At 40.6% G+C, this 13,206-nt stretch overlaps 2 protein-coding genes across 9 annotated transcripts; both read left to right on the top strand.

Moving 5' to 3' along the window:
• The first annotated feature begins 3,647 nt into the window (after positions 1-3,647).
• LOC116173795 (sodium-coupled monocarboxylate transporter 1-like) lies at positions 3,648-6,091 on the top strand. 4 transcript variants are annotated; one of them, XM_031491490.1, is made up of 9 exons: positions 3,648-3,720; positions 3,773-3,958; positions 4,006-4,283; positions 4,330-4,552; positions 4,605-4,742; positions 4,790-5,008; positions 5,052-5,322; positions 5,369-5,544; positions 5,596-6,091. In XM_031491490.1, the coding sequence occupies exons 2-9, from the start codon at positions 3,783-3,785 to the stop codon at positions 5,849-5,851; spliced, it is 1,737 nt and encodes a 578-aa protein (XP_031347350.1). In that variant the 5' UTR covers positions 3,648-3,720; positions 3,773-3,782; the 3' UTR covers positions 5,852-6,091. The 4 variants fall into 4 exon arrangements, with proteins under 4 accessions (XP_031347350.1, XP_031347349.1, XP_031347351.1 ...); XM_031491489.1 differs by having other exon boundaries at positions 3,658-3,958; XM_031491491.1 differs by lacking the exon at positions 3,648-3,720 and having other exon boundaries at positions 3,800-3,935; positions 4,032-4,283.
• A 3,591-nt stretch (positions 6,092-9,682) lies between these two features.
• LOC116174757 (sodium-coupled monocarboxylate transporter 2-like) lies at positions 9,683-12,132 on the top strand. 5 transcript variants are annotated; one of them, XM_031492740.1, is made up of 10 exons: positions 9,683-9,752; positions 9,809-9,869; positions 9,918-10,107; positions 10,149-10,426; positions 10,470-10,692; positions 10,741-10,881; positions 10,929-11,147; positions 11,197-11,467; positions 11,514-11,671; positions 11,722-12,132. In XM_031492740.1, the coding sequence occupies exons 3-10, from the start codon at positions 9,932-9,934 to the stop codon at positions 11,936-11,938; spliced, it is 1,683 nt and encodes a 560-aa protein (XP_031348600.1). In that variant the 5' UTR covers positions 9,683-9,752; positions 9,809-9,869; positions 9,918-9,931; the 3' UTR covers positions 11,939-12,132. The 5 variants fall into 5 exon arrangements, with proteins under 5 accessions (XP_031348600.1, XP_031348599.1, XP_031348602.1 ...); XM_031492739.1 differs by having other exon boundaries at positions 9,714-9,869; XM_031492742.1 differs by having other exon boundaries at positions 9,715-9,869; positions 9,918-10,104.
• The last annotated feature ends 1,074 nt before the right edge of the window (positions 12,133-13,206 follow it).

Raw genomic sequence — 13,206 nt, 5'->3', positions numbered from 1 at the left:
CTTTTAACCACCACTGATCAGACTAGACAGTGTCATCATCCCTCCCTCGGAGGGTACACTTGACTCCGAAGCTTCGGGTAATAGAGCCTCAGTAGCCTCAGGGGGAGACAAGTGAATTAAACACAACTGTGGAGACCATGAAATTTTAAGCCCACCCCACAAATAAAACTTTGTGGAGCAAACGGTTCAAAAAACTAATAGCTGCAGGACACAACTCAAAGGAGGCTGGAGTCATGGCTGCAAAGTCAAACAAGATCCAACAAAAGCCTCAGGAGGGTCAGCAAGCTCAAGGAGCGAATAGTAAGGAAAGGAGCAGAGAATCAGATAATGCCCTAAAAAAACCCGGTCAATCATCTCAATTTCTCTTTCTAAGGAGATAGGTGGGAAGCTTTACAGCGCATCAAAGTAGGGATCATCTCGACAGACCATAATCTGGATATCATCCTCTATGATAAGTTGAAATTATTAAAAGCCAACATAATCGAAGCGATATTTGACGGTGAAGGGGAGAGAAAGACTTGTTTCTACGAATGGTTACCAAACATGGTTGGCTAATGCTCTCCTGTATGGACGTGGAGACAGTCCAGTGGTTGAAAAACCACGGTGCAACTGTCAAACTGTGGTAAGGAGCTCAACTTGAACTTCCGGAAGAAAAGGATCACTCAAAGTCTCGCTCACTTTCAGGGAGAGGCAGAAGAGTCGACCAGACCACATTTTAAAATGGTTACATAACCAAAATTCAGGCATTAATGCGAAAACCCCAAAAAGCCTCTGGTGGAACGTGGAACACTCAAAGCAGGTCTCACCTAGTTGACTTCAATGGAAGTCGGGAAAAGCTGAACTGCCCCAACGAGACAGACCTGGTCGTGTGGCAACTAAAGCCAAAGGAAAGGTTTCTGCTCAAGTGTAAGGCACCGACGTGGAATTTATACAGGTGAACCTACAAAGGGCGAAAGGAGCCAGCGCACTGTGCACAACGTTCACCAAAGAATATTTAGATGGCCCCTTATACAGGAACCATGGGTAATTAACTCTCTTATGAAGGGCTATCCTAATTTTTCAGAAACGAAAGAGGGAACAATTGCCCCAGGGCAGCGGTTTTCGTAAAGGCCTTCGTAACAGCCTTCCCTCCTTTAGAGTTCATAACAAGAGACACCTGGTGTCTGTGGTGGTCGACGCGCCAATGAGCTCCGGTGTTTCCAAAATAGTGTATGCTTCGGGTGAGAACGAGCCAGCAGTGCCTCCGCCACGAAGGTACGGAGGCTGAGCAGATACTGCAAGGCAAAAAGGCTACTTCCTCACACCACCTCCACTTGGTCAGCACGGACACACTTGTAACCAGGAACAGGAAAGAAGTCCTGGCTATTACCTTTTGCTCTTCCTTTCTAGCATTAAGAATAATGGGATGGAGGGTCTCTGACGCGCCCTCTTTATCGGACCACATAGTATAAAGATTTAGAAACTAACCGAACATTCATACTGAGATCCTCGTACAACAAATTGGGCACTGTACGTGGAACTATTGAAAAGCAACACCGGAGGATTCTGCAGGGGGGTAATGGATCAAGACTTGCCACACTGCTCACTGATGCTCTTCTCTTCTGTTTTGAGGAGAGTTGTTTGCTGAAGCGGGCTAAAGCAAATAAAAACAATCTTTGGTGGAATAATGAGCTAGGGAAGCTCAGGAAACCACCAGAAGAGTTTTTAACAAAGCCAAGCGCAATGGTTGCTGAGATGAATATAGAACGTTCCTCACTGAGTATGATAAGGCGACTTCGAAGGAAAAGGAGCGTTATGGGAGAGATCTATGAGACGATAGAAGAAATTCCCATAGCCTCTCGCTTACGGAAGATACTCTTACAAGAGAAGAAAACCAGTGGGGGAACACACTGGCTCAGCTATAGAGCTCCTGATGCGAACCCGCTTCCCGGGCTCTGTTGACCACAGGACATCAGGAGGCCTCCAACTTCCCGTTCTGCCAACAAATTGTAGATGTGGTTTTTATTCCTAAGGCGCGTAAGAGTCTCAGGAACCTACCTTTCATCTTTAAAACGATGGGGAGAGTAGAAAAGGACCTCTCAAAGCCTCGCCCACTTTCAGGGAGAGGTTACAAGGGAAGAGTCTTAAATGAAAGAAACCCTTCACTCCAATCAACGTGCATACCAAAAGGGACGCTCTACGGAAACCATTCTTTATAACCTCAACTAGATAGCTAAGATTGGGAAAAACACGCTAAAAGAATCGACCTTAGTCTATTTCCTGGAAAATGGGGGGGGGGGCATTCAACTGCGCCTCATAGGAATCCATTGATGAAGCAGTAAAAGACAAAGATACCGACCAGTGCACAAGACGTTGCATAAAAGCCCTTGCAGTGGTATGGTGGTCCAAAGCTGAAGAAAAAGTAGCCCCCAGACTCAACTAAACATGCTCCAACGTGTCCGAGTTTTACTAGAGCAATGAGCACTACACCCACAGCTGCCATGGAGGTCTCGCTGGGCCTCTTCACTTAGAGGTGAGCAATCATATTGCAGATTGTACAACAATTAAACATTCCTGAGTACATATCTCAGACCACATGGTGGAGCTTTATGCTGGCACACAGATGGCTCCAACTCGAAGGAAGAGGTGGGGAATAGGCATAAGAGCGCCGAACTACGCTCTCTTAATAGTCTTAAGAACCACTCCTACAGTATTTCCAGTCCAGGATATAGCTATAAATAGGTGCGCAGGGGGAATTGTGGTCAAAGGGCGCATTTACATTTGCTTGGACCATCAGACAATTTTCAAGGCTCTATCAGCCTTATCCCTGACCACAATAAACTGTTCGTGGAATGCCACACAAAACTGGAAGAAATAGCCAGGCGTAATCGTGTTAGTTTGTGTGGGTGGCAAGCCATGAGGTAACTAGGAGGCTGATTGCCTTGATAGGGCCAGGACCAACCATCCCCAGATTGAACCGGAACTCTACTGTGGGGCATCAGAAAGTCTAGGCTGGAGGGTGATAAGAAGACAGCTCAGAAAAGAGAGGGATTCTGCCCCTAAACTAGAACAATTCAAGAAACTGAGTAGTTTCCGGGAAAGTAAAAGTATTTCTTTTTATAAATCCGAAGGAAAATTAGAAATGTGCACAATGCACTCTTTCTTCTTATTTTTGAAAGTATAATGTTACAGCAAAGACAAGCATTTTCCATGGGCTTTTTTTAAATGTTCAAATTGTTTTTATAGCTTCTCCCAAGCAAGGTGGTATTTTACTCTCGAATGCGCGTTCTTCAGGTTCCGCTTGATTCATTCAAGTTAATTTTGTTTTAGTGACAACTTGTTCAAATATGTATGCGGTAAGTAGTTACGCAACGCTCCCTTCCCAGTACATGGAAATTCCCAGGGAGTTTGGCGGACACTTTCAGAAGGCAGAAATATTTTTTGACAAACGTCCTAACATTCATTAACAATGAAGTATCTGCTAGTATTCCTTTTAAACATGTTTTAAAAATACGTCACATACTAAAAAAATGCCCATATTAAACTTGATCACTCAAAGGCAGAATAAGCTACCAGAACAACATCCTTCGTGAGTCTTTCAGTAGTAAAGTGGCCAAGAACATAATTATACCAAATTTGCATGATGTTGTCTGGCTCTTTCTGTGAAATCCTTGTTACGCATTTTCGAATAATATGTATGTTAACTTATGCAAATCAAAACGAATATGCAAGATTCTTAAAGTAGGTAAACTAATTTAGTCCAATAGATTCAAACGTGTTAATCGAGTTTCAGTTAGCTTAAAATGGCGACGAACGGCTTCACATGGATCGACTATGCAATATTCACGATCGTTACCGCGATAAGTTGCATTGTAGGTTTATATTTCGGATTATTTTCAAGACAGAAGACAATCGAGGACTACCTCTTCGGTGGGAAAAACATGAAATGGTTTGCGGTAAGTATAAGTTTAACCGCAAGGTATACCTTAAGGTGGTGGTCGACGATATTCTACCTTTAAATTTTAGTGCACTGTCCAGCCATTCAATCGTAGGGTTAGCGACCGAGGTGTATCTCCATGGAAGTCAAGTTATACTAATGACTTTTTCGATAGCACTCGCGAGTTTAGCTAACTATTTCTTGTACGTGCCTGTCTTTAGCAACTTGAAGATGACCAGCATCTTCGAGTACTTGGAAATGAGGTTTAATGGTTTTTTAAGGAAGTTGATCATGTTGATCGCAGTAGGGACGTATATGTGCGTTCTTCCTTTGTGTATGTACACTCCTTCGCTTACATTTAGCCAAGGTAATTCGATGCGAAATTTGAAAGAAAACACAAAACCGTATTTTAGCAACGGGCGTTAACCTATATATAATTGCCTCGGTCATGACATGTGTATGTATGCTCTATACCAGCCTGGGAGGAATTAAAGGAGTCACATGGAGCGATGTGGTGCAGTTATCCATTACCATTACTCTTGTAATTGCGCTTATAGTAATGGGAATTGTATCAACCGGAAGCGTTAGCGAAGTTATCCATCGTGCAAGCGATGGTGACAGGCTAAAAATTTTTGAGTACGCTTACCTATAACTATCAAAAACATTGACGCTCTCTATTCTTTCATAGTTTCAACCCTGACCCGACCGTTAGAGTGAGCTTTTGGACGATTTTGCTGGGATCCACGGCTACCTCATGCGTAACTCTTTGCACGTCGCCTCACGAGGTTCAGAGATATTCTACAATACCTAGGCGATTAATACCTCGGTGAGTTAGGCTTAATGACAATTGTGGAAATCCGAATGAACTTGTAGCTTAATCGCTTCATATTCGACGATTTATACTTTAGCGAAAGTCTTGTGCATGACACTAGGGTTGGTTATGTACGCAAAATATTTTGATTGCGATCCGAAGTCAATTGGAGCGATTAAAAAGGCAGACCAAGTCCTTCCGTACTTCATAACCGAACTAACTACGTCCATTCCGGGATTTAATGGTTTATTTTTAGCGGCGTTCTTTGGATCATCTTTAAGGTAATTAAATACTAACAATGATTGATTAGCGAAGTATTTTCAGCATATATTCGACGTTACTAAATACGCTGTCCGGAATAGTTTACAACGATATCGCTCCATGGATTATTAGCGAAAAGCTTTTAAGAAAAGCCCCTAGCTTTATTATGAAGCTGCTAGTTGTAATTTTTGGGCTGTTGTCAATAGCTTTTATATATTTACTGGAAAATGGTGGCACGGTCTTTGAGCTAAGCTACTACGTTAGGGGTACTACCGGTGGAACCATGTTCGGGGTATTTACTTTGGGCGTACTGCTTCCTTTTGCCAATTCTAAGGTAATATGAGTACAGTTCACAGTAACTCGAAATAAAGTAATTTTAGGGCGCGTTTCTTGGCGCAATCGCATCGGTTTTATTGATGGGGGTGATAGTGGTAAATAACAGCATCTACGTCCGAAACGGATTCATTCACCATAGCCCAAAATCGTTGCATACATACGGATGTAACACCACCACCTTCAGCAATTTCACTTTGAATGTTACGGCAACACCTCAACCGTTGAGTATTTTTCTTTGACACGATGCAAGAAATTTTTTTGATTTTTTTAGGCCTTCACCAGAAACTTCGTTTTGGTTGTTTCGAGTTTCGTTTCAGTACTTCGAGCTAATAGGAGCAATGACCACGATAGTAATCGGAGCTGTGGTCAGTTGGGTAACTAAAACGGAAGATAACCAAGTGATTAATCCAAAACTTCTCACGCCCATTGTACGCAAATACTGTAGACCAGTACAGGAGGCACAAGACCAAGAAATTGGACCTCTTAAAGAAACGGTTAAAAACGTGGTATCTGGGGATGATTACTGAGTATGGGCACACAAGAATTTAATCAGTTACGTTGCAAACTGCCATGTTCTCACTTCACTTCTTCAGTTAAACAAATTAATTAATTTATAAAATAATTCGTATACTAATACGAACGAACAATTTTCGCTTCCGGTCTAATACGCCACAATGGCACAGATACTTTATACATACCTGTCTCGTGATTACTATAAGAAACAAATAACGAAATAGAATACAGAATAAATAGTATACCGTAGTTTAGCACTACTTTGATGTTGATTTGTCACCCTAAATTATATTCGAAACCCCCTAGTACCCTCCCCGTCGTGATCAGTTTCTTCTGCAAAATATTCAACATATGCTGAGGCCCCGTCTCCACCCCTTCAAGCTAGTCGATGAGCAGCAACGTGAAAAAATTTGTTTTGCAGCCCCTGTGGGGCCTCTTCATTCCAAAGTTCAAGTATTTTTTTCAATTCCGTTACTGATAAGATTGATACACTTGCCCTCCTTTTTTAAGGGATTTTTTGTAACTTTAGACGTTTGGCCCTTCGTGCAGACCTAGCATTTGCCAACTCCACATCCGAAAAGGGGCCAAATTTGCGTTTGTACTTTTCATAAAATATTCCTGCAATTGTTTGGCAGTAGAATTCTACAACACTTTGACAACAGTCTCCTTGTAATCTTCTGAATTTTTCTTGCGCATATTAAATCCATAATCTTCCATAATCGTTGCCAATTCCTCCACAGATATGTTTTCCCTATCGAATTCATGACTTTTTTCAGAGCAAAAGTCAGTAAACTGCTTCCAAATACTTGACTTAAATATTTTTAGCTGAAAATATTTCTCGGGAAATTTCATACAAGGTAGATACTCAGATGTTAGCCTAGGTGTACCTCTTAGCCTAGAAAATTCATAAAAGGAGACGAAAATCATCATTTTCGTGCTTTTTTTGCGGTTTGTTGCAAAAATATCGCGACCGTCAGGGCTAGATGAAATATGTTTAGCGGAAAATGCTCTTCGTGCAATTTCATACGAGATAGGTAACTGAAGAGTAAATTCACCTTTCACCTTCAACTTTCATGTGTGAGGAAATATTCATTGTAAAACAAAGTATTTCTATGTACCATTTATTCACGTAAAAACAGTATTTTCATACTAAAATATTCACACATTCATTTATACCTCAACGTAATCATTATCCTTATACTTATCCAAATCAATTCGTACTTTTTCGATCAGACTTCTCAATCAAAAGTTATAGAGTAGAAACCAATTTGAAAAAAAATTCAAAGGGCTGTAACTTTTGAACTAGTAGCCCAATCTTGGAACTGTTTGAAATTATGGATTCTACAGGCCACATTCTATAAGAAAATTGTTTCCGGGTCGACCTGAGACAATTTTTTTTTCTGGGCTCAAAAAAAGGCAGTGTATAACCTTCCTTTTTTACCAAAAATCGACTACAGCAAAATTTCCGGGGAAAACACTTTTTCTTATTAATTTGTGTGCGTAGAATCCAAATCAATTCGTACTTTTTGGATCAGACTTCTCAATCAAAAGTTATAGACTAGATGCAGATTCCACTTCTTCAGGCTCTTCGACGTCCTCTAGTGGTAGTGGGTCGTCTGAGATTACCGACTCGTAGTTCTCGTCTTCCGCTTTACCTGATGCATGGGTACCCTGAAGAGACGACGTGGCATTTAGGCACGATGCTCCATGACACTGGACGCAGAGTTCATTACACTTCAGACCTACAACAAGAAGCATTATGTCAAAAAAATGTTTATAATTATATGTATACGATTACCTATAATATTCTCTCGTGTGTCCTAAGTGTCCGGTAGAGAAGGTTTACCTGATTTCCTGCAACTGTTTCAGAAAATCAGGTAAACCTTCTCTACCCGACACTTAGGAGTTAGGACACACGAGAGAATATTATATTCGTATACTTAATTATAAAATTTTTTTGACATAATGCTTCTTGTTGTAGGTCTGAAGAACGAATTCTGCGTCCAGTGTCATGGAACATCGTGCCTAAATGCGACGTCGTCGTTTCAGGGTGCCCATGCAGGTAAAGCGGAAGGCGAGGAGAACTACGAGTCGGTAATTTCAGACGACCCACTAGCACTAGAGGACGCCGAAGAGCCTGAAGAAGTGGAATCTGCAGAGGATAATGATTACGTTGAGGTATAAATGAATGTGTGAATATTTTAATTAGAAAATACTGTTTTTACGTGAATAAATGGTACATAAATGGTAAGTATTTTGTTTTACAATGAATATTTCCTCGCACATGAAAGTTGAAGGTGAAAGGTGAATTTACGCCAACTCTTCAGTTACCTATCTCGTATGAAATTGCACGAAGAGCATTTTCAGCTAAACATATATCATCTAGCCCTGAAGGTCGCGATATATTTGCAAAAAGCCACGAAAATTGATGATTTTCGTCTCCTTTTATGAATTTCCTAGGCTAAGAGGTACACCTAGGCTAACTTCTGAGTATCTACCTTGTAAGAAATTTCACGAGGAGCATTTTCAGCTAAAAATATTTCATCTAGCCCTAAAGGTCGCGATATATTAGCCTAGGCTAACTTCTGAGTATCTGCGTTGCATAAAATTTCCCGAGAAATATTTTCAGCTAAAAATATTTCATATAGACCTCATAGATCGCGAGATATCAGCCAAAAAGAGCGAAAACACGGTTTTTGGGGAATGGTGGGGTGGCTGGAGCCTTTAGCACAGGGTCTGGGGGGTGGGATTCTTAATATGTTGTTTCTGACACCTAACTGAACATATTCCACCATTTTTTCTTTTCCACCTCAAAATGTCAAAATGTTCAGTTAGATGTCTTTATCGCCTAGACTCTAATCCTTCGTTGAAATACTTTTTTTCAGAGTTTCTGGAGATATCCATGAAGTTTTTAAATTGGTTGCGTTGTATTCCCTTACATATTAGGTCCTGGAATTTCTTCGGTGCTTTCTTCTTTTCCTTGGTTTATGGGAGTTGCTTACAGATATAGCAGTACGAATCTTCACCACAGCCTAGCGGAGCATCGCGGCCTTCGTCGTTTTGTCAATTGCTGCTCCAACTGTTCCAATCCTCTAACTATTTCTTCCCTATTTGTGTTATTTTCTTCTGTCTGTGGCAATGGTGGTCGCATTACCACGAGACGTTTCCTTTGCATCGCCAAACTCCAAACATCGAAGAACTACAAAAATTGCCAAACTCCCTAACTGTATCAATATAATTACTGATAACATTTAACTTATGATAATTGACATATCCTATCATGTACCTAACTGTAGTCAATACTCCAAGAACAATTTTATTATACATATCCCACCATTAAAAAGATCCCGATCAGCAATAAATCCCCTGAACCTGATCTTGATAAATCCAGAAAGTACTAGAAATACTCTCCTGATAAAAGTTTTTTTCTTATTGTTATGTATTTCATTTCTGAAAAGAATATGACTGTTGGAATGCGACAAATGAAAACTTTACCGCCACCACGGAAAGCGACATGAAAAAGAACGGAAAGTGTTTATGTACCAATTTTCATGTATAGGTAATGAATTTCTCTTTCCTGAAAACCCTTAATTGGTAAAACTAACCACAGCCTCAACGACAACACATCCAAGTAATCCTTGAAATGTGCCGCATGGAAACTTTCATTTGAGACGATTGTGCAAAGTTCTGCATATTTTTGTTTTACGCATGTTATTGATAGTATCTTATATCAATAAATAGGAAAAATAGGTTCATACACTATTGGATGACTTTAAATAAATAAGATCAGGGACGATACTGCATTGCGAGGGGTTTTTTTCCATCAACAGTGAACTCGTCTCTGGCGCCACCAATGGGTTGCTCAACTACATTACATCTGCAATTCGAGCAGATATCAACAGACGGGTTTATCCGGTAAGTTCATTACTCACGCAATCGTTGTTTACAAATATTTAAATAAACAACGATAGCCTAAACGCGTTGGGGAAGCGTACTCCAGTGGTCAAAGGATTCCACGACTTTCCTCAAAGCGTATGTATCTTTCTCAGTTTGTACAACCGGTCAATGTGTTTTTTTTAGTTTAGGGGCGCAAAATGGAAATCCTATACTTTTCTTACATTGATTACGCAGTTTTCACGGTGATGTTCGGTTTTAGTTGCATCGCGGGCATTTCCCTTCGATCTTTTAAACGCGCAACCGGAAGTGAGTACTTTAAGGACGACACCAAGGCCAGAGTACTACCGGTGGCACTTTGCCTAGTTGCTAGGTAGTGAGGACATCTTCAACATTTCACCCTAACATCATATTCAGTACGGTTTCAGGTCTATCTCTGCTGGGATTTCCTTCGGAGGTATACACTCACGGTACCCAAATATCTATGATGGTCTTCTCCATCATGATCATGGGTATTATCAACAATTACGTCTACCTGCCAGTATTTTACGAGTTGCAATTGAAGAATCCCGTAGATTACCTTGCGATACGATTTGATGAAGGAACTCGAAGGGTTGCATCAATTTTCAACAGTATTGGTCTCTGCTTATCTTTACCATTAATCATCTACGTGCCGTCTCTGGCTTTAACTCAAGGTAAGTGAGCTGATCTGTGAAGATAATTTATCTTGTGATTTAGTTTCCGGGGTGAACTTGAACGTCATTGCGTCAGTGATGTTTTTAATTTGCGTTTCGTACGCAACGATTGTGAGAATGGGAACTACAGAATGGCTCAACGCCTTTCAGCTAGCGATAACGGTCTTTGCGTTGGTCATTGTTCTCTTTATGGGTATTGTGTCTGTGGGAGGAGTTTCGAGAGTGTGGCAGAAATCGATGGAGGGCAATCGCTTGGAGTTCTTTAAGTGAGTTTTGTGCAAATCTGGGTGAAGATCCACGTTTCAGTGTTGCAGTATGGACCTAAATCCAATGATTCGGTGTACGTTTTGGTCGGTTATTATTGGTAACACCTTCTCTTGGCTGGGGTTTGTTGCTGTTAACCCATCGGGTGTACAACGCTTTGTTTCGTTTTCGTCGATCAGTGATGCAAGGAGGTTGGTATTGGCACTAGTGGTTCAAAGTTGTTAGACCTGCTTTCTAGGGTACTGGTGATCTTTGTAGTATTAGCGATACTGGCAAAGCTGGTGAGTTGCTTCTCTGGGCTGATCATGTTTGCCAAGTACTTCTACTGCGATCCGCTTTCCATGGGGTACATGACGCATGCCAGCGAAATACTCCCCTACTTCGTCTTGGAGGTTGCCTCCAAATGTCCTGGTCTGAGCGGTCTGTTTATAGCGGGTCTGTTCAGTACGGCTTTAAAGTATGCGAATCTGTACGGGCTTAGAATATCGTCTGTAGTTCAATTTCAGCACCATGTCCGTAGCTTTAAGTAAAATTGCCACAGACACCTTCGATGACATTATTGCCCCATGTAGAACGCGTGAATTCTCCAAAAAGGATGCCAACTATATTATTATCAGTATTATAATTGCAACATCAATGATTAGCGTGGCCGCAGTGCAGATAATTGGCAGGCTTGGTTCTCTGCTTGAGCTCTTCCAATGCGCGTACGGTATAACTGGAGGACCGGTACTTGGCCTATTTACACTCGGGGTTTTATTCCCAGTGGCCAATAAAAAGGTGAGGTCACGCAATGGTTACTGTAAAACTGACCTAAATTTTTCAGGGGGCCCTCACTGGTGCTTTAGTTTCGGTACTGGTGATGTCGTCAATCATTGTTCAGCATCAGGTTGACATTTGGAATAAATCCCTTGTGTACAACACCAAAGAAATGAGGACGTACGGCTGCGATATCTACTCCTTTCTTAGCATCAACACAAACAGGTATGCATTTCCACGTATCCCTAAGTTTATTACACAATTCCTGTTTCCAGTTCCGCTAACGAGTTGCGATCAGTGGAGCACGAAGAAGCATTTTCCCTGGCAAAAATCTCGTTCCACTATTATTACTTCATTGGAACGCTAATTACAGTCATTATCGGATTAGTAGTCAGTTGGATTACGCGGAAAGAAAAAGATAGTATTAAAAATCCCTACATTTTTAGCCCAATTATTCATAAGTTCCTACGTCCAGTTTACGTTCCTATCTAAATTTCCCCTAGATTACTAATTTATTTGCACAATTCATCAATCCCACAAAAATATGTTTAGCATAAATATCATTTCAACATTACCCAGTAGATATAGGTACTGAGGATTCCCCGAATTATCATGGTTTTAATATTGTAAACATAGACGTCATCAACCGCATTTAATTTATTTAATAATACACTTTACAAACATTACTTGGACGATATTTTTATCTTTATCCTTTCTTGTTAAGCTAAGAGAATAACGTCTTTTCCAGAAATGTTGGGGTATTTTTTCATATATAGAGATAGAGAGAAAATCCAAAGAAATCTGTGGACGATCCGAGATAAAACCATATAATGCGAAAAGGTGATATAATTTCAGGGAAATGTCAGGACACTTTGAAGGGGGAGAACGTCAGTAAGTAGAATCTAATAATAGAATATTAGGGAATATTGGCATGCGGTCATGCGCCACCCACAAAAGACCTGTCCCACAGCTAGCTCAAAACAACCTTTAAATTAAGAATTGTAATTATTTTCCTCGTATACGTCCGGCTTTTGAAAAATCTCAATGTTAACTTTAATAATTTGGGAGAATTAATTAGACTATGCCTCGATCAATTTCCGAAAATTCCAAAGAATGGACTACACAAATTTTCATTAACAAAAAACAAATTTCCAAAGGAATCGGATATCGTATTAATTGATCTGGATAATTGGATTGCACCATGATGAAGCAAGCTAATTTTAGCCAGGAGAGCGCTTACGAACCATCCAATGCGGATTTAATGAAAAAGTTGCTCCAGATTGAAGCATCCCACAAAATTACCGAACAACAAATAAATGCATCTCTCAATCTTGTCATGCTAAGTTGGACGAAAATTCACTGGAGTTAGTCAAAATCAACGGCCGTATTGACCAAAATGTCGAGAGAATTGAAGACATAAAAACCAACAATCTAAGATTGGAACGGGAGGTTGAAGCATTGAAAATTCAGTTAGACGCCACGGTCCAATATAATCGTCGAAACACTTTGGAAATACAGGGGATTCCTACCTTAAAGCATGAAAACTGTAAAGACATTGTTCTCCAAGTCGGTCAAGCGCTTGGAATCACCATTTCAGGTAACAGCATCGATGCTTGTCACCGTTTAGGGTCGCAAAAATTAAATCAGCCGCCACCAGGAATTATATGTAAATTAATCCAACGCGATATAAATGAGGAATTAATACGACGCAGGAAAATAAAGCGAAATTTGTCATATACCTACAGTGTGTCCCAGATCGC

Source organism: Photinus pyralis, unplaced genomic scaffold (genome assembly GCF_008802855.1).
Source record: "Photinus pyralis isolate 1611_PpyrPB1 unplaced genomic scaffold, Ppyr1.3 Ppyr1.4_LG6, whole genome shotgun sequence".
NCBI classification, from domain to species: Eukaryota; Metazoa; Arthropoda; class Insecta; order Coleoptera; family Lampyridae; genus Photinus; species Photinus pyralis.
Note: the sequence above shows the minus strand (reverse complement) of the source record. Positions and strands in the feature narration are given on the sequence as shown.